Raw genomic sequence first — 20,647 nt, forward strand, 5'->3', positions numbered from 1 at the left:
TGGAATATATTAGCACTTCAGATGATCAAGCCACTCTGCCCCACAGGAGGGGTTCAAACGTGTGTGTTTGTGTGTGTGTGTGTGTGTGTGTGTGTGTGTGTGTGTGTGTGTGTGTGTGCGTGTGTCTCCTTGTATTTGCAACATATTGCTACATTTACCAAAATATTAACTCCACTAGCATTGCAAGGAAACTTTGAAAAACACAACTTTAAAACAGTGAACACAAAAGGTTGAGCTGGGTCAGTTCCCCACAAAGGAAGAAATACTTTATACACAGTGTGTGTGTGTGTGTGTGTGTGTGTGTGTGTGTTTCAGCAACAAAAAGATTAACTTCTTTTACTCCGTGCCCATTGATTTCTTTTCTTTATTTGCAAGCATCAGCTCGCAGATATAAAATCCTAGACTACAGGCAGTGGAAGAGTTTTTCCATTTCAGTTTGCATCAAACATTATTTGTTTGTAATGGCTTGAAGGAAAACTCGATGGCTCGCATTATTACAGAAAGAAAATGAAAGATATGAGAGGAGAAAGCTCTGTTGTCAGTTCAGAGGGAGGGGTTTCTCATAAACCAGGCCCGTTTGCCTGGCTTCGCGTCGAGGTGCAGCGTGCAGGATATTTCCTCGTCTTTCCAGACATTTGCCCTCAGAGGCAGCTCTGCCGTAGTCGTGGCCTTTCTGTGTTTGACAGAGCTGGAAAGGCTGCTGTCTTTATCAATAACGTCATCCTTCTGTGGCCGGTGGGAGTTCAAATAGCTCAAACTGTCAGCAGGGTGGAGCTGAAGTGCAGACGTGAAATAGGTAGCTGGGCTCAGGGTGGGAATGAATTCCTCATTTGTGTTACATGGAGCAAAAGCTGCTCACCATGCATCTTTAGTAAACCCAATTCTCATCTAGTCAGAGACTTGTTCAAACCCTCTAGTGAGCTGCTCAGCCTTTCATAGGACTCGTGTGTGTCACAATTGCGATTGAGTTTCCAGCTCTCGAAATGGATTTGCTGCCTTCCTGCTACAACATTAATTTTGGTGTCCTGCCCCCCAGCAGGGCTCAAACCTCGCCCTTTTCTCCTCACAGGATCTCCAGCGCTGCTAAATGCCACAAGCAGACATCATGTAAATAAAGCGTGACTGACGATGAGAAAAAGCACAGTCAGATTTTAAAATGGGTTCAGTGTGGTGATAAAATACTAAAGCAACCAGGCAACTATTTTGCTGTCCCCAAACCTACAGTTGTTGCTTTTTCATGCCGGCTCAGAGGCATTTATCTCCTGCTGTGCGATGGGAGGAAAAACAAAGATGGTGGGGTTAATACTGCTGTCTTCTGTTAAATGAAATACATATCAGAAATGCAAGAATCCATCAAAACATACATGTCTAGTGGGGAGTCTACGTGGGGAGTTGTGCATGAGGAAAGATCATTTTAATCAGTCTTTACTGCTATGCTCAAAATGTAATTTATCTGCCATTTATGGGAGAAGGAGCGAGATACTGCGGTTTCCATAACATGGGCCAATTGCCTTAATTGGAGCGGAAGCACTGAATAGAGGGACGCTAATGCTGGCAGCTGCCATCAAATCCAGGAGGAGCCATATGTTTGTGCAGCATCAACATCATATCAGCGTTGACCTTTTCGTCCAGTTCCACGGGCTTCTGTTCCGTCTTTGGTGCGCCCCTTCGTGAGTCAACCCAGGCTTCATGTCACACTCCCAACCTCTCATTTTAAGGGCGCTTCTGCTCTGCTGTTATTTTATCACTTGCTCTAAAATAGTCCTCAAGGTGGCTACATTTTTTTGTCGCATTTACACCCGCTGAACTGTTTTTCCTACCCAGGCTAAGAGCATGCTGGTTCAAGGTAGTCTAGTGAAAAGCTGAAAACCCGAGTAACCCAGAGCAATCCATCAAGAACGTGAGAAATAAGATGTGTAAAAAATAAAGAAAGGCTGGGTAAATCTGTCTTCACACAGCTTTTCATCGACAATGAAAAGAATTCTGTCGGCGCCTTTGATGCATTTGAGCAGACATATTTTCATCTCACCTTGAAAAATGCATTCTCCTCCTGGTGTTTGCCTGTGCACTCTCTCCGTCTTTCTTTTCGGAGCCAGCTGCCAAGTCGGAGAGAAAGCTCGAGTGTTAATTGGAAGCTCTCCCACAGGAACTCGTCGACATTTTCCTTGTCCAGTGTGTTTATCTGCTAAAACGATTTTCACTGTTCTCGCTGGCCTGTTTTATATTCCACAGAGAGTCCTGTCACCTTTTGGGCTTGAATAATATGTAACCATGACATAAATAATAATAAAAGCAGCAACAGCACAGCTGGATTTATGTACAACAGACAATTTGATGAACGTGACGCATCATTTTGACAATAAAAGCGTATTGATGAGTTAAATATACGTCAAGGTGACGTTTCTACGTCATTGGACAACAGATATAGTTCAAGAACTGCTACAACTACACAATCAAAACTTTGCTTAACACATACATTGTTGAATTTACATAGAATACCATTGCATATATAATGTGTGTATGTATGTATTCTCTTTCTATCCTTCCCTTTCATACCTCAGCTTCTCCTCATGTACCTGGAGGTTTATCAGCAGGAGGTGTGATCAAGGCCCTGTTCAAGGTTTCTTCCTGTTGGGAGGGGGCAGGATCTTCGTCCTGGCCTATGACCTCATCCATGAACATGAAGCTGAGAGGCTGTGTGTGAATTCCAAACAATATCTTTCCCTTTGTTTCCTTCAGGCATTGGGAAGCGTGGAGGACACAAAGTCTTCGCCCGCGTGGTCGTTGCATTTGCGCGAGCGTCCAGGTATCGCTCTGTTCATTTGACTGCACGCTGAGAGGAGAAGAAGCACATTACCAAAAAGGCTAAACTAGTCCCATGATTGATTTTCATTTTAATATCATGTCAGCAAAGACAGGATTAATATTCCAGACTGAACTCGCTGTAAAATGAAGCTTCCATCCTCACCGCCCCTCATTGTGTTCTTTTATTGACCTGAATCTCATCTATCAAACTCCACTGCCCCGGCACAGTGGAGTGATTCATATTAGAGTGTGTCTATCATAGGAAAATTTAATCAACTTCAGTCGATTTGATTGAGCTTTGCTTCTAATATCTGCCGCGGGGCCCACGGAGTTCATATTTCTGGAGCTGAGGAGTGAAATGTGCACGCGCAACAGTTGAGAGATAAAACGTGTACCCCTGAAATTGCTTTGGGTTAATTAGATCTTGTAAAAGATACTGTCACAAGAAGTTAATCTATTCTTTTCCATGTACTGATGACCTGTTTGATGGGGAACAAACTAACCCTGGTGTGCCTGAGCACAATTCAGAAATCTTTTTTGTTTTTTAGCTCACATGGCCACAACTTGAGACTTGAGAAACCGATGAGTGAAAAGCGATTGGCCCTGAAGCTAACTGATTTTGATGTGATCTGATCTCATTCCGTTGTTTAAAAGTGCACCTTCCAATAAAGTACGGGAACACGGACCCCCAGAAAGAACGTCCAAGCGGCAGTTATGATAAGTTATCGACCGCTGGCAGAGAGAAGAAGACTGGCAGAAGGAGAGAAACCTGCAAAGAAAGCAGGAGTTGTTTTTTTATCGGGCAGATGGCATTGCTGCCACCTTCTGAACTGTGGCGTGAATCAGACATTACATTCTCCAAAATGTCTTCATGACGAGGACTTGACACCAGTGGAGCTGGGTTGTTTTGCAGAGTGAGTCATACACAAACACTTTAAAGTGGTAATAAATCAGCTTCTGCTGAAAAGGGCAGAAGGTCCATGCAAAACAATCTCATAGAAAGTGTTTTTTTTCTAGCTGCAGCTGAAGCACTCGTCAGCCGTTTGATTACCACCGCGGTCTTAAACAATCAGACAGTCATTATACAGGACGTGGAGACAGGATTGTTCACCACAGGGTGCCGAATAAAAGAGGAAGCAGCACTGTCAGATTAAAAGACCGCTGTGAAAAATACCTCCCACTAAACAGGTCTGGGAAAAAAAATTGTTTCCGATTTAATAATGTCCAGCCGAGACTCTCGTCTCTGTTTATCGACCAGCGTGCGGGACCTTCCCTCCACCCAGGAGGTCTGAACCTTCCGGCTGTGAGACCACAGCTCCACTTATGAGATAATAATGTAAGAAATGACTAATAATTACTGGTAATGTGCAAAGGTGGGGAACAGTTGGCAAAAGGAGAAATTAAATGCATCCCTGGCAACAAGGCTCGGGTGACTGCACTAAATTCCAAAGCCCTGGTGAAGCCCCGGTGCTGTTTTCATGTGCTGTTGCATCTTCTCGTCCATCCATCTGTGTAACACGCTGACACTGTAACAGTTGGCCAAATTCGCACGGTTCTGGATGGATGGGAACTTCACAGAACAACTTGTAACTCATCTAAGTGGTGCATTTTTGATCATAACATGCTCAGATTCCCTCGACACCTACAGCATTTTACATTATTTGTAATGTAATAGAACAATTTTACAAATGTAAATGAGTTTAAAGGGCCAGCATGTCCCCAGAAGAGAAGCTATTGGTTATTATTGTGCTGAGAATGACACATTGTTATTGTTCAGACGCAACATTAATGCGCTCTGTGAAATGAACCTTTCTGATTGAATAGATCTCACTGCTCCAGTCCTTCTCTGAAAGACACTTTGTCTGGACTCTCTTTCGCGATTCTCATTTGATGCTGGTAAAAAAAAAAAAAAGAGAGGTCAACAAATAAAAAAGAAACATACAGAAAGGACAGGGATGACATAAAAATGTTGTTTTTAGCTAACAATGCCCTTTCCCAGCATTGCTACTCCCTTTTCTCTTGTCCCTCATGTTTTTCTTGCACCTGCAATAAAGGAGTGAATAGAATTCAGTGTCATTACATCCAGAGAGGGTCTCCAGATATGGGGAACGGGCCAGCGGAGGTGGCTGTTTGGACTGTAATGACACCTTTACAGCAGGATGGTAATTTATCAATTTAATGTTTTATCTCATTAAAAGTCATTCGAATTCATTTTATCTTAATGGCTTTAAATAAAAACAATGGAACTCTTATATTAGGTTTCTCCTGAACCCCCAGAGCTCATACATCACAAACATAACACAGAGGCAACCTCTGATGCTGCAGACCTTTTAATACTTTCTCTCTTTGTGTCTCTCTGTCTCTCTGTCTTTCTCTAAAACACACACACACACACACACACACAACACACACACACACACATACACACACACACACACTTGAGAACAAATTCTGACATGGATGCGTTCAAAGATCGTCAGGAGAAAAATCCAGATAATGTGCATAATTTTTCCATAGAAACAGGTGGTGCCGCGTGACACGTCATTAATCAATCAAACCTCAACAATAAAGTCCTGACTCTGTCGGTCGCGGCCTATGACCTCATCCATGAACATGCAGCCGAGAGTCCGGGGGGTTAGAGGCGGAAAACCGCTGAGCCGAATCTGACAGGACTCCTCACATCAGTCATTTTCTGAGGTGTGGCGGAGGCAAACCAGGGCACCTGCTGTTCCAACGGGACTAAAAGGTTCCTTCTGACAGGCAGCCTTGCGTTGTGACCAGTGATTAATGATAAACTGGTGATAATCAATGAGACTAAGACGCTGTCGGCTGGAATCCGGAGAGAAAAGCTGTACATAAACCTCAAATTAAAGGAAGTAAACTGATTATTTATACAAATTAACAAATTGTGCTCCATCTTCTTCTTTTTTCCTTCTTGTCTGTCTTCAGGTATCAAAGGGGGATCCCAGTCCAAGCTGGTCCGTTTACGGGACACCCGTTAATCCACCTGCTCCCTGTTGTGCCCGCTGGATCACAAATTTGTGTCCCAATGGTGGGTAATAAGACTGTACCCCCAATCCTGCAGTGTTAGGGTCTCACCAGACCTCAGTGATAGATGGGTTTGGAGGGAGAGCAGACTGGGAGCCTCCCAGGATGTAAACCGCTCCTTTGTGGGGAGGAGCATCAACCACACGTTTGCTGTGTGGTTTAGATGTTCACAGACATTTAATGGAACTCGGTGCCTCTTTGCTTGTGTTCAGAACAGTTTAAAAAGTCAAAAAGCAGAGAAAAAACAGCTCAAATCCGGTCTCTTCTCCCCAGTGAAACTTCACTGTGACGTGTTTCAAGCAAATACCAAAGGTAAAAGAAAAGAAAAGTTAGAGAAAAGCTCTCCTGATAAGCCCAAACAGTAACTAGCAATGAAATACACATGAATCAGCTCCTTTTACACCATCATCCTTTAAACACACACACACAACACACACACACACACACACACCCACACCCACACACACCCCACACCACACACACCCACACCCACACACACCCACACACACACACACACACACCCACACACCCACACACACCCACACACACACACACACACACACACACACAACACACACACACACACACACCCACACCCACACACACCACACACACCAACACACACACACCCATGCCGGAGTATAGCCGTTTACACCAGCTGACCTGGTTGTGTTACAGTGAGTGCAGCAGTCTCCATGGCGATGTGCCTGAAACGCTAGCACCGACAGAGGGTCCCCTCAGGTTTTGAGTGAGGAAAAAAGGACGATAATTTAGTTTGCTGCAGGGCATCGATGTTAAGAAAATTATTTTTTTTAAATCTATAATCTCCTGCTGTCAAAGGTTGACCGATCAATTATGCAGTATTTACTTTTCTCTTTTTTAGCCAAACAAATGTTTATTGGATTATTTAGACCGGCATGATGGCTGCAGGCTAATGCGTTTCATGGGTCTGTTCCAGCCCAGGTGGTCATGAGCGCTGCAGAGGAGGACCGATGATAATCATCAAATCTCGTCTCATTATGTGCTGGTAATTTCTAAATGGGCTTCTTACTGAAAGTACCGATGCACACAGGTGCCGCATTGTCATTTCTCCCTGACGGAAGATGAAGAGTGGAACGGTGTTTGTGTTGATTAGAGCACGCAGCATGATTGTGGAATTATTTTAACTTTCAGAGAAAAACAACAATAGCCTCCCTGTCCATTCTCTCCAATATAACAATGGAATAATGTAATTCCACAATACCATTGATATTTTAAATGCCACTGGCCACATATATGCCTTTGACCTTGCATTAATAGGGACATAGTATACAGTAATCTTAACCTCAGGGCCCTCTGAGCCCACTCACATTTGATATGTCTACGCCGGCTCATCTGATCTCAAATAAATACAGACATATAAAAAATATAGACACAAACGTTCAGGTCAAACATGAGTAGGTAGGAATTTGGTAAAGAGTCCTAAAATGCTAGGTTACTATATACAATATTTATACAATATACAATATCTATATTTCAGCACTCTGTTGTGTCACCGCTAGGTGGCGCCAAATACCACATGCTGGACTTTTGTTACGTTCTCAATTAATGCACAATAAGGAAAAATGACAACAAAAGGCCGGAGAGCCACTCCTGAAAGCTTTTTCACCATCAAAAGGGCTTTTTCCCTTTTAATTATTCCATTTTGGTTTGTTTCTCTTCAGCCTGATGAGGTCACACACATCCCACTATCATCAGCACTAATGCTTGGTGTGGAATTGATGGTAAAACCCTGGCGGACATCCATCAAGGATATCTAAGTTGAACTGCTCCTCGCTGCTTACTGAAATTGCATCCAGACTGATGGACAATCCGCTCTCAGCTCAGTTGTTTGCAGAAGAAAAGAAGTAATACGAATGAAAAGATGTCAGCTTTTTCACTTTAATGCCATCTCATCAGTGATGGAGATGAGAGAGCATTGTGTTAACTGAGTGCTCATAAAGGGCGAATAACCAATGTGGTGAGAAAAATGAGAAGGATAAGTGCTGTGCTGCCCATGAGCGAAAGCTGCGGCGAGCACACAGGTTTGCAAATACACACCGCTCTTGGAGTTCTTTGAGTCACAAAAAAGAAAAAAAAAGAAAAAGAAACCAAATCACTTCTGCGTGACTAGCGGATGTTAAAGGTTTCAGGTTTGTGCATAGGCAATTTAATTAGCAACAATTTAACTGTCTTAATTACAGTTGATTTACTTTGTAATCAGGAGAAAGAACGCCGGAGGTTGATGCATCTGCAGAGCGCTGAATGAAACACAGCATAGTTTGCTGTCTGGATGACAAGATGGGCAGCCAATGTTGAAATCCTTGAAGACAGGTTGCTTCAGGTGGGAGCATGATCCAGATGATCTGCATTAAAGTGCAGCGCACGCTGAATGCTAGCACAATAAGGCAGAGATGTGCTAAAAATAAATCTAATTTCACAGCCCCACTTAGTTCTGACAGAAAAGAGCCATGTGATTATAGGAGACTGCTGGTCTCATGGCAGTCAGGTCCATTTTGGGCCACTCGTTAGCCCTTGTGTGTACTGCAAATGGATTAATATTTGGATCTGGATTTAGAAAAGACACTCAAAGGTGATTCCATGTCAGCTCCCCTCTGGTTTTCAGTGTCTGCTCTGAGGCTCTAGGACTACAGCTGCATCACCTGAAAGCCACGAATTGTGAACCCACTGGAAATTTCAACCTCGTCATAATCCGTGCCTGTAGCATTCAGCTGCATCTGTTTGCACACGTGTGCATTCGCCGCTCCACGGCTACATCCTAGCGATTAGATAGCCTTTAATATGTACATTCGGCATTTTGGGGGGAGATGCTGGTATTTGGTTGATGACTGTTCCATTTCAAGGCACTGTTGTACACCTTTGGAGCCTCTCTGCTGTGCCTTAACTCCCCCCACGTGGTAGATCTACCATAGCGCTGAGGTGCCTAAAAAAGATACTTGATGAAGAGAACACGTATGCAGGAGACTCGTTAGGGTTTTTTTGGCCCCAAGTGACACTCGACATGAGCCACTTTTCTCTTGCAAAAGCCCCGTTTCTCTAACATGGTCCTGCATTTTGTGATGTTGTCTGCAGAAGCCAAAAAGAAATCATTTCAGCAAGGCAGCTCAAATAGCAATGGACCGTAATTGGTGAAGGATCAATATTAAATGAGCTCGGAGCTGCATTATGGCTCTTTTCAGAGGGAATGTTGCGAAAGATCACTCACTGCAAATCGCTGGCAATATTCCCCACCAATGACGGATGGATGTGAAACAACAGCCGCCTATATAACTGCACAACCCACATGCTGAAAGAGGATTAAGAGGAATTGACAGGTCGCCATTACAGCTGTATGGATGTCTTTTGTCATGGCGGACAGCTTTGTCTCCCTCACTGACGCTTTGGTAAGAAAAACACTGAAATATTGATGATGAATATTATGATGGATATGGACGGCGGATGACTTGGATGGTGGATGCTGCTGTCAAGCCAGAGTCGCAGTGACGCCCGATTCTGATCAGAAGGAAAACAGAAAGAGTGACAGGGCAGACTTCAGTTTTGGAATTCCAGAATCCACAGTCGTTAAAAAGACATTAACCGATGCGATTAGTGTTAAATGGCTGAGGATATTTACCCCCACAAGTTACTAACGCCTCTGCAAATGAACGCACGCGCAAGAAGTTGGATGACTTCAGCCCCCTCTTCTGTTCTCGCCACAACTGGGGGGAGAAGGGCATCACACATGCCTTTTCATTGTTTCCTCTGGATGCTACATCGCCAAATGTCATGCATTTTCCACAGCGAGATACATGTAATTTGGGAGATGGCTCTGCTGGGAGTGCATACTGGAAATAATGGTGCAGCTGCACGGGACAGGAAAAAGGACCCTGTGCAGTGTGTGTGTGTGTTTGTGTGGTGTGTGTGTGTGCATGTGTGTGTGTGCGCACAACCACCACAAACAGCAGTTAGCAAACACCAAAAAGAAGAATCAGTTGAATTAAAAATAGCAACAGAAATACAGTGTCAGAACATTTACAGACAAACGATCTTGAATTTACTTTCTTGAATTGCTTGAATAAGTGCACAGACCCAGAAGAAGAAACAGCAGATTGGGATTGTAGAGAACCTTCATTATTACAATGCAAACCTGCAGTGCAGTGCAACATCCTAATAAACATACAATAAACAAAGGTTCAGTTCATATTTTATCACTGTTATGTGTCACTGATGCATAAGCTTGATAGTGTTTCCGATCCAGTTCATCCCTGAGCAGTAAACTATCTTGCTACTGTCTCAGTGTAATGAGGTGACAGATGTAAGGTGTGTTGAGTGTAATCAACAGCTTTGTCATGAAAAACAGCCCTGATCTGTGTTGATTGCTTCTATTGTAAGATCAAGATTTGCTTTTTATGACTAGTTCGGGCACTGCTGCTGCCTTTTGTAATACGCTGCCTGCAGCAGCAGCAGCAGAAGCTTCAGTATAAATAGGTGTGGATGGATGCGCCTCCAACACCTCCAACCACGTGACAGCAGCGCACAAAAAGCTGCGTGAGAGCCGCCGCACGCCCGCACAAACACGCGCTCTCCGGCGGCTGCGTGTCGGACTTTATTCTGTGTCTCCCGCAGACGTTTGGGAAATAAAAAAAACATCAGCATTGATGATTATTTTACATTAGTTTTTGCCTCTTTTACGCGGAGTTACTTAAGAGGGTGAAAACAACAACAAGCTGTTGTTCCCTAAATTCATTAATATCATCACTTCAATATTTGTCGACATGGATCGAGGAGCGATGATTGCGCAAAGAAGATTGAGGTGGGTTTATTTATTAAGTCTATTAATTCGATTAATCTTCCTGATGTTTATTTTCTAAATCAGTATTTAACCCAAATATTAAGTTTTCTTGTTCCCTGGTCTTTTCAAACTATATCTTATCGACCATTTACTTTGAGGAATATTGAATATGTCATTTTTAGCAAGAAAGACATGATCATTAGACAAGCAGCCTCTCCCTTGATGCCTAATTAATCCAATGATTATTGAGGAAAACTCGGCTTAATGCTTAATGATCTCCTTTAATTAATAAGATAGGCTGTCTGTCCTACATACTTAATGCAATGATTTCCCCCGAGGCTGCACAGGTTTGTCATCAACTGTTTGGCTTCCCACTATTGTCTGGGATGCATCTGCTCATGTCAGCTGGCTGATGCACGGATCTCACCAGCATCTCCCAGCAACAAATTCATTTTCCACCCTATTAATCACTAATAATCGATGCTGCTTGATGCGTAGATATGAATGATTTGTGTTAACATGTGTTCTTTACCCCGTTGTGTGTTCGCAGGGGCCCTTTGGCAAGGGTCTGATGCTGTTTCACCTCTGCGTAGAACCTCCATACAGACAGCCATGAAGTTGGCTCTGCACAGGATAGCAGGCGCCACCATGGCGGCGCTGACGACAGAAGTGCAATACCTGGGCTCCAACGACGCCAGCTACGAGGATCCCCAGGCGGACGCAGCTCTGATGAAGAGCAGGTTCAACTTCGAGAAACCTTACTCAGCGAGCAGCTCCCTCCACAGACTCATCCCTGGAAATAAAGAGCTGATCTACGGCGGCCTATCCACCATTTTACCCACCAATGCGTCAGACTTTCCACTGAGTAACGGCAGCGGAGAGGCCACCCAGTGCGGGGAGGACATCGTGGACAACATGGAGTGTTTCATGATCCTTACCCCTGCACAGCAGCTTGTGATTGTCATCCTGGCCATCACGCTCGGGACATTCACGGTGCTCGAGAACTTTGTGGTGCTGTGCGTGATCCTCCACTCGCACACCCTTCGATCCCGCCCCTCTTACCACTTCATTGGCAGCCTGGCCGTGGCCGACCTGATCGGCAGCATCATATTCGTGTACAGCTTCCTGGACTTCCACGTCCTCCACAGGAAAGACAGCCCCAGTATTTTCCTCTTCAAACTGGCAGGGGTCATCGCCTCCTTCACGGCCTCCGTGGGCAGCCTGTTTCTCACTGCCATCGACCGCTACGTGTCCATCCACAGGCCCATGGCGTACAAGCGCATCATCACCAAGACCAAAGCGGTCATCGCCTTCAGCGTGATGTGGGCCATCTCCATCGCGTTCTCATTGCTGCCGCTGCTGGGGTGGAACTGCAAGCGCCTCCACTCCGTCTGCTCAGACATATTTCCCCTAATTGACGAGAAGTACCTAATGTTCTGGATCGGCATGACGACCGTTTTGCTGCTGTTCATTATCTACGCCTACATGTTCATCCTCTGGAAATCCCACCACCACGCTGTCCGCATGCTGAGCCGCAGCTCTCAGAGGAGCATCATCGTCTACACCTCGGAGGGGACTAAAGTGCAGACTGTGAGGCCCGAGCAGGCTCGAATGGACCTGCGTCTGGCTAAAACCCTGGTGCTGATCCTGGTGGCCCTCATCATCTGCTGGGGCCCTCTGCTAGCCATCATGGTCTATGACCTCTTTGGGAGGGTGAACGACTTCATCAAGACTGTGTTCGCCTTTTGCAGCATGCTGTGCCTGCTCAACTCCACCATCAACCCCGTCATCTACGCCATGAGGAGCAAAGACCTGCGCAGGGCCTTCGTCAACATCTGCCACATGTGTCGGGGAACAACGCAGTCTCTGGACAGCAGTGCTGAGAGCGACTGGAACAGCAGGAGCGTGAGGAGCACAGGAGGCAGGGCGGGGAAAGACCGATCTGTTGGTGGAAAGCCTCAAGTAAAAGTAGCCCAGGTTACTGTTTCTGGAGTGACTGACTCTTCTCCTGCAGAGGCGGTGTGAAGGGTCAGCTGCCCTGATCTGATTTAACTCTAAAGATACTGTCAAACAGCCCTGATCGGCTGAGCGCTCTATTACTGTGAGAGGTGCCAAATGTGACCGAGCGAACGAGCTGAAAAACAAGGTTTTGGTGTTGTGAATCATACATTTGTCATCTAACTGTATCTGACTGCATGGTGGAGTGTAATCACGGTTCTGTTTCATCTCTTAAAATTGTGTCTTATTTGCACAGAATGACTATACCAATTTAATTATATTACGAACTCCTGTTTTCTTATTGAAGCCTATGTTCTGCCTTGTTTCTTGTCAAGATGGTGCACATAATTTTGCAGACCTCAGTACTAAAAGGGTTTTTGTCCTTTTCATTTATTTTTGGCTCATGAAAACATTGTGATTGCATTCCAACATCAAACTGCCTGTAATTTCATGGTCAACACACTGCTTTATAGAAGCATCATCAATCAATTATTTACTCATTTGTGAGAACAGAATTGACTGTTTTTGTGTTATTTCACTCTATTCATTGTATTTTCTAATGTGAGTGTTTTCAAAATGGTGAACCACTACTTTGAATTATGAATGACTTATTGATCAAATAAAATCTTGAGTTTTTGGTAATATGAGAATGTAACAACAAATGTGATGCATCAAATGTCCCACTCTGTGATTGAATAAACACATGAAATTTGTCAATTTTTATCAGTGTCAACAGAATCCACCATCAGGTTACCGCATCGATGTGTAGTTGATCGAGCAAATACATTAATTTTGGGTAACACTGCCCTCTTGTGGACATCATGGAACCAATTCTAACTGACATAATTAAGTTTGACATCGAAAATTGTATTGAGACAAAGACGTGAAACTCATTTTTAGCTGATTGATACGGACAGCGTAAATCTGTATTTAGTGTATATCCACTAGTGTACTATCCACTATAGTCTCGGAACTACTACATAGCCCAGAATGCCTTGCGATTATCTCATGTGACGTAAAGGAACAGGAAAAACCGTCAACTTCTCGTATCAATAACAAGCAGCTAGGTTACAGTTGCTAACTCTATCTGCGAGTAGACACTTGGCCCACTCCTCAAGTTTGGAGAAGAAACTTCTTAGAAACACAAATTTGACAAAATCTGACACGTCGGCAATCCTGTATAAGGTGAGAAACAGCTGTCTTATACCACCGGAGCCACCACGGTAGCTAAAGCTAACGTTAGCGGTATTTTCCTTTTTAATTCTCACTAGCAAGCATGGCTAACATTAGCTTTCCAGTATTGATTTAAAGCCTCAGTTGCGTAGTATGCTCAGCAGCGGTGGTAACCGGCTTTCTCCGAACCTTTCACGCTCCGACCACTAGAAACAAAGAATCACCTTTAACAGTTTTGTCAAATAACCGACAATTAACTTGATTCATTTCTTGTTTCGGTATACTGCATCTTTTATTTTAAACCAAAAAAAAGTCATGGCGTGTGGTGCCACCCTGAAGCGGACTATGGATTTCGATCCGCTGATGAGTCCTACTTCCCCGAAAAGACGAAGATGCGTCCCCGTGTCCACTTCGTCCCCATCTCCTCGGAAGTATCTTCGCATGGAACCATCGCCATTCGGCGAATTCTCGTCCACCATTAGTGCGGGTAAAATGCTACTAATGTCACAAATTCGGCCTGCTTTGGTAACAGCCATTAGCAACATGTTGTCACATTGCAAAGGAGAAATGCGTGCTAAAGTTGATCCACAGTCTAAATTCTCTTTTGTTCCACCAGAACAAATCCTTCAAAGCATCAAGCAAGAGTACAAACGCATTCAAAAGAGGAAGCATCTAGATGGAGGGTACCTCCAGTCAGACTGCAGCTATTCCCCAGAGTCCCCATCCCAGTCGTCTAGTATGCATATTTCAAGCATGTCCGGTTGGTTCCCTCACACCAAAAAGTGTCCCAGGACTTTAGTCATTGCCACCTTGTAGCTGTGATATCATTGTTCCGTCCTTGTTTCTTTTGTGCACAGGAGCATCCTCTGGAGGAGTTTCACCCACTAGAAAAGAACAGCCATTATTCACCCTCAGACAAGTTGGAATTATTTGTGAGCGTCTGCTCAAAGAAAGGGAAGAGAAGGTGCGAGAGGAATACGAGGAAACCATGACTTCAAAACTGGCAGGTTGGTACACAGTGGAGCATGGATATTGACAGGTAGTCTGTGGACCAACAATCCGCTGCTTCGATTGAATGTATTATAAGTGTCCTGTACCAAAAGCATGAATAAATCCAGGTTTCCTTTCAACTCCAGAACAATACGACACCTTTGTCAAGTTCACCCACGATCAGTTAATGCGGCGATTTGGGGAGCAACCTGCAAGCTGTAAGACTTCTTCTAAAATTGAACATACTTCCACATTAGTGATGGATCTTGAGGTGGCTTTTTCTGCCTTCCCTTTCTCCAGATGTTTCCTGAGTGTGGCACTGAAATCTCTGCAAGAAGGCCTCCTCCTGCTCACGATTGCGCGGCGTCTCGAGGGCATAAAAACAAAGTCATCGTCGTAAGAGATTCAGTTTAGCTTGTTGAAACTTTAACTGTGCCATTTTTGTCTTTGGGCAAGGGTTTGTATGCTGTTGTCAGTTGTTACCACTCTCTTGTAAGCAAATAGGTGCTTCCTGATGTAAATTAATGGACCATATCTCTACCAGTGGCCTATGTTCCTCCTGCTGTACGTATATCTACAGTTATCTCAGTTTTGTAATGAATCCCACCACGCCAAGCTCCGTCAGTTTATTTTTTGTTATTTGTAAATATAAAAGGGTTGAAAGGTTTAAGTTTGCTGGTCAATCTGAGAGGACATTAAAGAACTGAGGCTTGGTAGAGAAAAATCATGTATTGCTTTTAAATTGAGCGTTTAATGAGCCTTTTACTTTTGTTTTCCCCTCCTCTCCAGTGTTTTATTTATTTTAATTTTTGTTTCACTTTAAAACAAATGTACTTATTGCTCAAAAGAATAAAAATCTCAGTTGATGTGTGGTTGCGTGTTTCCTGCCAGAAAATCTGTCGATGCATATTTGCCTCTTCTGAATAAATTCCACGTTTGTCCGCTGTGGACATTAAACATGACCTCAGCACATATTTCATTAACGGTTCATTAACTGAAGCGCAGCCATTGCTGGATGGATCTGGCCTGTCAGCAGCCTCCCCAGGTGAGTCGGGCCACGTGGTCGGTTTTCTGCTTTGTGGACTTGACGAAGCCCAGAAACTCGAGTTCTGAGACGGCCCGGATGAATCGAGCGCTGCAGCGGGAGTTGAGGAACGCCCCGTCTCTCAAGTGGGTTGTTTCTTTGGTTCGATGGCACAAAAGCTGAGAAAGGATACTGCTTGATTTCATCCACTTGGCCCAAACCGTCCGCGTCGGCGCCCTCTGCGGATGTCACCACAGTAGCGTAGGCCTGAAAACAAACACGTCAGCTCCGGGTCCACTCTGATAACGGCGATCTATTGAACCTCCTCGCTCGATAAAACTCCCCGTGCAAGAGAGGCAGGAGTTCAAAATATTGTCAAACATCAGGTAAACTCACTTCCAGCCAGTCGTAGAGGTTAATGAGTCTGCCGCACTCCAGGTGGAGCTTGTAGGCGATGCAGATGTCAGGAGCAGCACTGGAGACTGAGCCACCCTCCGTTTTCAGGCTCTCATTCTGCAGGACCAGACAAGATTTTAATAAGACTAAAAGCAGTGGGACACTCGGGACTTCTCTTCACGCCAACACCCCCGTGGTGAGTGTACCTGCAGGTAATAGTAAGGGCTGCTGAGCGCGGCCTGTATGGACATGCGCGGCGTGGCGTTGAGGTGGCGCCTCACGGTGGCAGACGAGCTGTAGTAACAAACCTCATACAGCGTCTGAGCCTCAGGGGGGGACAGGTGATTCCTGGGGGGGGGCATTAGATTGAGTGCTTTTAACAGACTCATGTGTATGAAAATGAAAAGCTCCTTACTTCACTAAACTATCGATAAACTCCAGAACTTCATTTCGCAGCAGCTCAAACGGACTCAGTTTTTTGGCCCTGCGAGACTCGTTCATCTCCAGGAGGGTCTGCAGGAAGACAAAAACTGTTACCGCAACGGTGAGGTTGCACCTCTTCGCTGGAATGATAAAGGACCTTTTGCAGCTGAAACAGATCGGTTTTCTTTTGAAGGTCCCTCACAGGAGAGGTGACTGGCTCTTCCACGGGGGCTTCTGGAGCTATTGAAACAAGTTTAAAAATTTAAAAAACAAAACAAAAAACATCAGCTTCTGTCACATCAGTTTTGATAAAATGGTTCAAAATCATTCCACACACAGCACCTGTTTTTCCACTTCCCACACACCCTTTCAGACCAAACCGCATAACAACCGACAGAGCAGCTGATCCTGGCGGCTTAGCAAACATGAATCATCGCTTATCAACGTTCAGCCTGCTGCGGTTCATCCCTCCAACATGCCCGACCTTCCCTGTCACGTCTCACCGTCCATCTGCTGAAACTTGGCGAGCAGCTCTCTGAGCCGAACGCGAGCTTTCTTCATCTCTTTGGATTTGACCGACTCCAGGCTGTTCGCACACTTCTGCAGCAAAGCCATCAGCTCGTCTTTAGCCAGCATTCTGAGGAGAATAAATGGACAAATGGCTCGTTTAGGGGTAATTTATCAAAACCATAACCGGCACCCATCTTGGGTGCGTCAGCGACATCTACCAGCAGGAGGAGCATGTCTCCAAACATCCCTGGAGGCGTTTTAAGGTACATTCTTTTTAATCAATCCACAGACTTACTTGAGAAGCTTCATGGCCATCTGGTACTCCTCATTCTCCCACACATTCTTCTCCATACAGATTAAATGCAGCTCTCTGACCTGTTCAAAACAAAATCCATTTATTTGGTGAATGAGTTCCCATTTTCGTTAAAAAAAAAACACACTTCTTGCAGTAACAAATTTGAACCTTGCCTGTTTTCCGAGAGGGTATCGAGGTAAAGAAGACGTCAGGGCGTGAAGGCACCTCAGGGTAGGATAATAATTCTTGTGATATTTACAAAGGTCTTTGAGAAGCTTCTGACACACTTCCTAAAAACAGGCAGAAAGAAAGCATTCCCTTATGTCTCTGTCACCTGTAGGTTATTATTAAAATAAACCAGTCTACCTTCAAGTGAGCATCATCTCTCAACAAACTCTCTTGTTCCTGAGATTCCTGCTTCTCAACATACCTGGAAAAAATATGCACATTTGTTTTGGAAGGGCTAGTTTTAGGTTTCAAACAGTAAAACAATCCCATCTCAACAGAAACTGTAAATATTATCTGCCAAGCACCTCTTGAATGATGGCAAGGTCCTGATTCTCTCCAGGTCTTTGCAGCCAAGCTGCGTAGCGTTCCGCAGAGCCTCCTGCTTCTCACAGCACAGCACGCTGAGCGGCTGAGAGTGGAAGTGCTCCAGCAGGGCCAGCTGTGGTGAGACAGGAAAAAAGCCTGTGATTGTGCACAACCGACAGGATTTAGCTGAAAACTATCTGGAAGCCGCTTTGTACCTGAACACCCTTGATGAAGTTCCTCACTGAGAAGTCGTGGTAGAGGAAGATGCTGATCAGCACCTGCATCACTTTAGCATTGAGCTTAAATGGGAAGTGATGCGTCAGGATTAACTGGGGGAGGAAAAGAGGTTTTTTTCTTAAGGGAGATTTGCAGGTTTTGGTGCTTTTGGGACCTCAAGGACACAATGAGAAGTTATTATTGGGTAAACAAGTTTGGAAACAAAAAGAAAAGTTGTCCAACATGTTACCTGGGCAACTGGCTTTTAGGAGAAATGAAAGACATTTCAAATGTTTTGTCTTAAACACACCCACGTGTCAGTCAGCAAGCCTGACCCTGTACTTGTAGTTTCTACTACTGCAATATCACCTTGTCTATCACTGTGGCCAAGTGCTGCGTGCAGGTCAGGGACTGGAAGAGTTCTATACACAACAGGGAGGAAACCGAGTGAGGCAGCATGTGTTGGATGGTGCTGGGTGAGGTGGCAATCCCGAAGATGAACATCAGGGGAAGACGCTCAATGTAGCGGCTGTGGAGTAGAGAACAGACATTCTCAACATCCATCCAAACAAGCACATAAACCATGACTGGGGGTTTACCTGCAGATGAGTATGAAATCTTGAAGAACTTTGGGACTGAAAGCTTCCAAATCCTTGAAAATAATTACAACCGGCGGCTGCTGTTGACCATCTCCGCCAGGAGAGCTGCGCTTTTTTCCAGGTGTGCCGTTGCTGGATTTCTGTAATTTGAGAACGTGTCCATGGTGACGGTGATCGGACCCCTTTGGTGCTGCTGACTGCACGAACACAAGCCGTGCTACGCTGCCTCACCTTTGTCTGGCAGCTGTACCAATCACAGAGCGCACCCAGGGAGCAGTGAACCCTCCCATGGTGCTGAGTAGAAGTCTGCTTAGCCTCCTCCTCCTCTTCATCATCATCCTCCACAGTCACAACAGTGTCCATTAGCCTTTCCAGGACCCTCTTCATCAACTGCTTTAATGCTAAAATAAGATCACATGTACGTGGGGATGTTGGTGACTGCGCGACACAGAAGTTGCTGAGAAGGCAAATGACCTCTCACCTCCACACTCTTTGGCCTGCACAGAGGCCACAAACGGACTGACCGACTGCTGGAGGAGTTCAGACAAACTCTGAAAAGTCATGTCATGATCCGGGACATTCACACCTGAGGAGGGTCACAACAGTAGATTGGATCAGGATTCACGGTCCCCTTAAATGCCAAAGGCGTCACAAACATAACGCTGCATAGATCAAACTGCCAGCGTACCCAGAACCAGAGCGGCTGTGGGAATCTCACTGGCCCTCATCTGGGAGGTCCAGTCGCTGTGTTGACGAGTCGAAGAACACTTCCTGGTGAAGTCCAGCAAGCTGTCCAAGATTTTTCTGTAGAGTTCATCCTGTAAAACCTTACATACAAAACCCATTGTTATTCCAGCAATCTGAAACCTACCGAATGTTTCATGGCTGGTTTTTGATATCTCAAACCAGTAGGTTTAACTTTTATTGCATTTTGACAAGTAGATGACACTCAGGCTGAGAACATTAACACCACAGAAGGGCCAAAAACTTGCCTTTGTCACGTTGCAGTGATAAGATTGATCTTACCTCCGTTTCTGCTTTAATTTTGTCCCACAGATCCTGACACAGTTTAAATCGCGTCTCACTGTTTTTTGCCCCTTCGCAGCCTTGAGTAAAATGATCCTCTGTGCAGAAATATACATAGAGTAGGGTCCTTTAAAACACTCATCCTCCCGTCAATATTATCGCAACTTACCCAAACTCAGTGTCCTTTTCTTCTTGGCACTCGGCTTGAAAACAAAGCAGCCCTGGAATCGGTGTAAGCGTGTTTCAGTGACAGGTAATACCCGATGAGTTGCTAATTATGTTTTGGTTTTTGTAATGAGATCTACCTGTGTTTACTCGGTGAGGTGTGCCGTTTGTTTATTTCAATTTGAACATAAACATGCAAGTTAGCACTAAATCTAAATAGAAGGAAGTACCATGAACACGTTACCTTTGACACGGATGACGTGGACATAGCAGCACCCAAGGTAGATTTTCCGAAGACGCGTTTATTTTGTATTCATGCTAAACTCCAAAATAATGGGCCAAATTATGCGTCTCGCATGGAACAACGGAGCCGCAACTTCCCGCCAGTGTGACGTTTACGGAAGAGGCTGGGTTCGATGACGCAACACGTTTATAAAAGGCGTTTTAGTACTTCGATTAATATTAGCCCAACGGTTATTACAAAACGCAATGCATATCCCAACACAACTGAAATTATTAATTATAAAGTGGATAACTTGAAGTCCACTGATACATTTATTCGCAACTACAATTTTACGGCACCGTCTCTTGAAACATTGCTGCTCTTGAACACCCCCACCCGTCTCAATATCAAT

At 44.7% G+C, this 20,647-nt stretch overlaps 3 protein-coding genes across 7 annotated transcripts; 2 read left to right on the forward strand and 1 right to left on the reverse strand.

The window, feature by feature from the left end:
- Nucleotides 1-10,414: 10,414 nt before the first annotated feature.
- On the forward strand, nt 10,415-13,384 carry LOC130540174 (cannabinoid receptor type 1B). Its single transcript, XM_057059144.1, has 2 exons — nt 10,415-10,684; nt 11,214-13,384. Exon 2 carries the CDS (start codon nt 11,276-11,278, stop codon nt 12,686-12,688), a length of 1,413 nt encoding a protein of 470 aa, XP_056915124.1. The 5' UTR covers nt 10,415-10,684; nt 11,214-11,275; the 3' UTR covers nt 12,689-13,384.
- Nucleotides 13,385-14,149: 765 nt separating this feature from the next.
- LOC130540175 (akirin-2-like) lies at nt 14,150-15,690 on the forward strand. Of its 4 annotated transcripts, none has more exons than XM_057059147.1 (5): nt 14,150-14,321; nt 14,451-14,594; nt 14,692-14,841; nt 14,971-15,042; nt 15,125-15,690. In XM_057059147.1, the coding sequence occupies exons 1-5, from the start codon at nt 14,150-14,152 to the stop codon at nt 15,133-15,135; spliced, it is 549 nt and encodes a 182-aa protein (XP_056915127.1). In that variant the 3' UTR covers nt 15,136-15,690. The 4 variants fall into 4 exon arrangements, with proteins under 4 accessions (XP_056915127.1, XP_056915128.1, XP_056915125.1 ...); XM_057059148.1 differs by having other exon boundaries at nt 14,451-14,570; XM_057059145.1 differs by having other exon boundaries at nt 14,150-14,594.
- On the reverse strand, nt 15,556-20,399 carry orc3 (origin recognition complex, subunit 3). 2 transcript variants are annotated; one of them, XM_057059143.1, is made up of 20 exons: nt 20,257-20,399; nt 20,017-20,068; nt 19,848-19,945; nt 19,510-19,648; nt 19,303-19,407; nt 19,053-19,222; nt 18,822-18,961; nt 18,592-18,751; nt 18,222-18,335; nt 18,006-18,139; nt 17,839-17,902; nt 17,646-17,762; nt 17,473-17,552; nt 17,171-17,304; nt 16,825-16,907; nt 16,660-16,757; nt 16,451-16,592; nt 16,245-16,361; nt 16,042-16,115; nt 15,556-15,959 (listed from the first exon to the last, which is right to left on the reverse strand). In XM_057059143.1, the coding sequence occupies exons 1-20, from the start codon at nt 20,278-20,280 to the stop codon at nt 15,854-15,856; spliced, it is 2,151 nt and encodes a 716-aa protein (XP_056915123.1). In that variant the 5' UTR covers nt 20,281-20,399; the 3' UTR covers nt 15,556-15,853. The 2 variants fall into 2 exon arrangements, with proteins under 2 accessions (XP_056915123.1, XP_056915122.1); XM_057059142.1 differs by having other exon boundaries at nt 17,473-17,547; nt 17,641-17,762.
- Between the last annotated feature and the right edge of the window lie 248 nt (nt 20,400-20,647).

Source organism: Takifugu flavidus, chromosome 16, assembly GCF_003711565.1.
Source record: "Takifugu flavidus isolate HTHZ2018 chromosome 16, ASM371156v2, whole genome shotgun sequence".
NCBI lineage: Eukaryota > Metazoa > Chordata > Actinopteri > Tetraodontiformes > Tetraodontidae > Takifugu > Takifugu flavidus.

Coding starts and splice junctions, on each gene's coding strand:
- orc3 (XM_057059143.1), bottom strand. CDS start 20,280: ATGTCCACGTCATCCGTGTCAAAG. Junction 18,752..18,821: donor GATTTCATACTCATCTGCAG/GTAAACCCCCAG, acceptor TCTACTCCACAG/CCGCTACATTGAGCGTCTTC. Junction 18,140..18,221: donor ACTTCATCAAGGGTGTTCAG/GTACAAAGCGGC, acceptor GTCTCACCACAG/CTGGCCCTGCTGGAGCACTT.
- LOC130540174 (XM_057059144.1), top strand. CDS start 11,276: ATGAAGTTGGCTCTGCACAGGATAGCAGGCGCCACCATGGCGGCGCTG.
- LOC130540175 (XM_057059145.1), top strand. CDS start 14,150: ATGGCGTGTGGTGCCACCCTGAAGCGGACTATGGATTTCGATCCGCTG. Junction 14,595..14,691: donor GCATATTTCAAGCATGTCCG/GTTGGTTCCCTC, acceptor TTTTGTGCACAG/GAGCATCCTCTGGAGGAGTT. Junction 14,842..14,970: donor CATGACTTCAAAACTGGCAG/GTTGGTACACAG, acceptor TTTCAACTCCAG/AACAATACGACACCTTTGTC.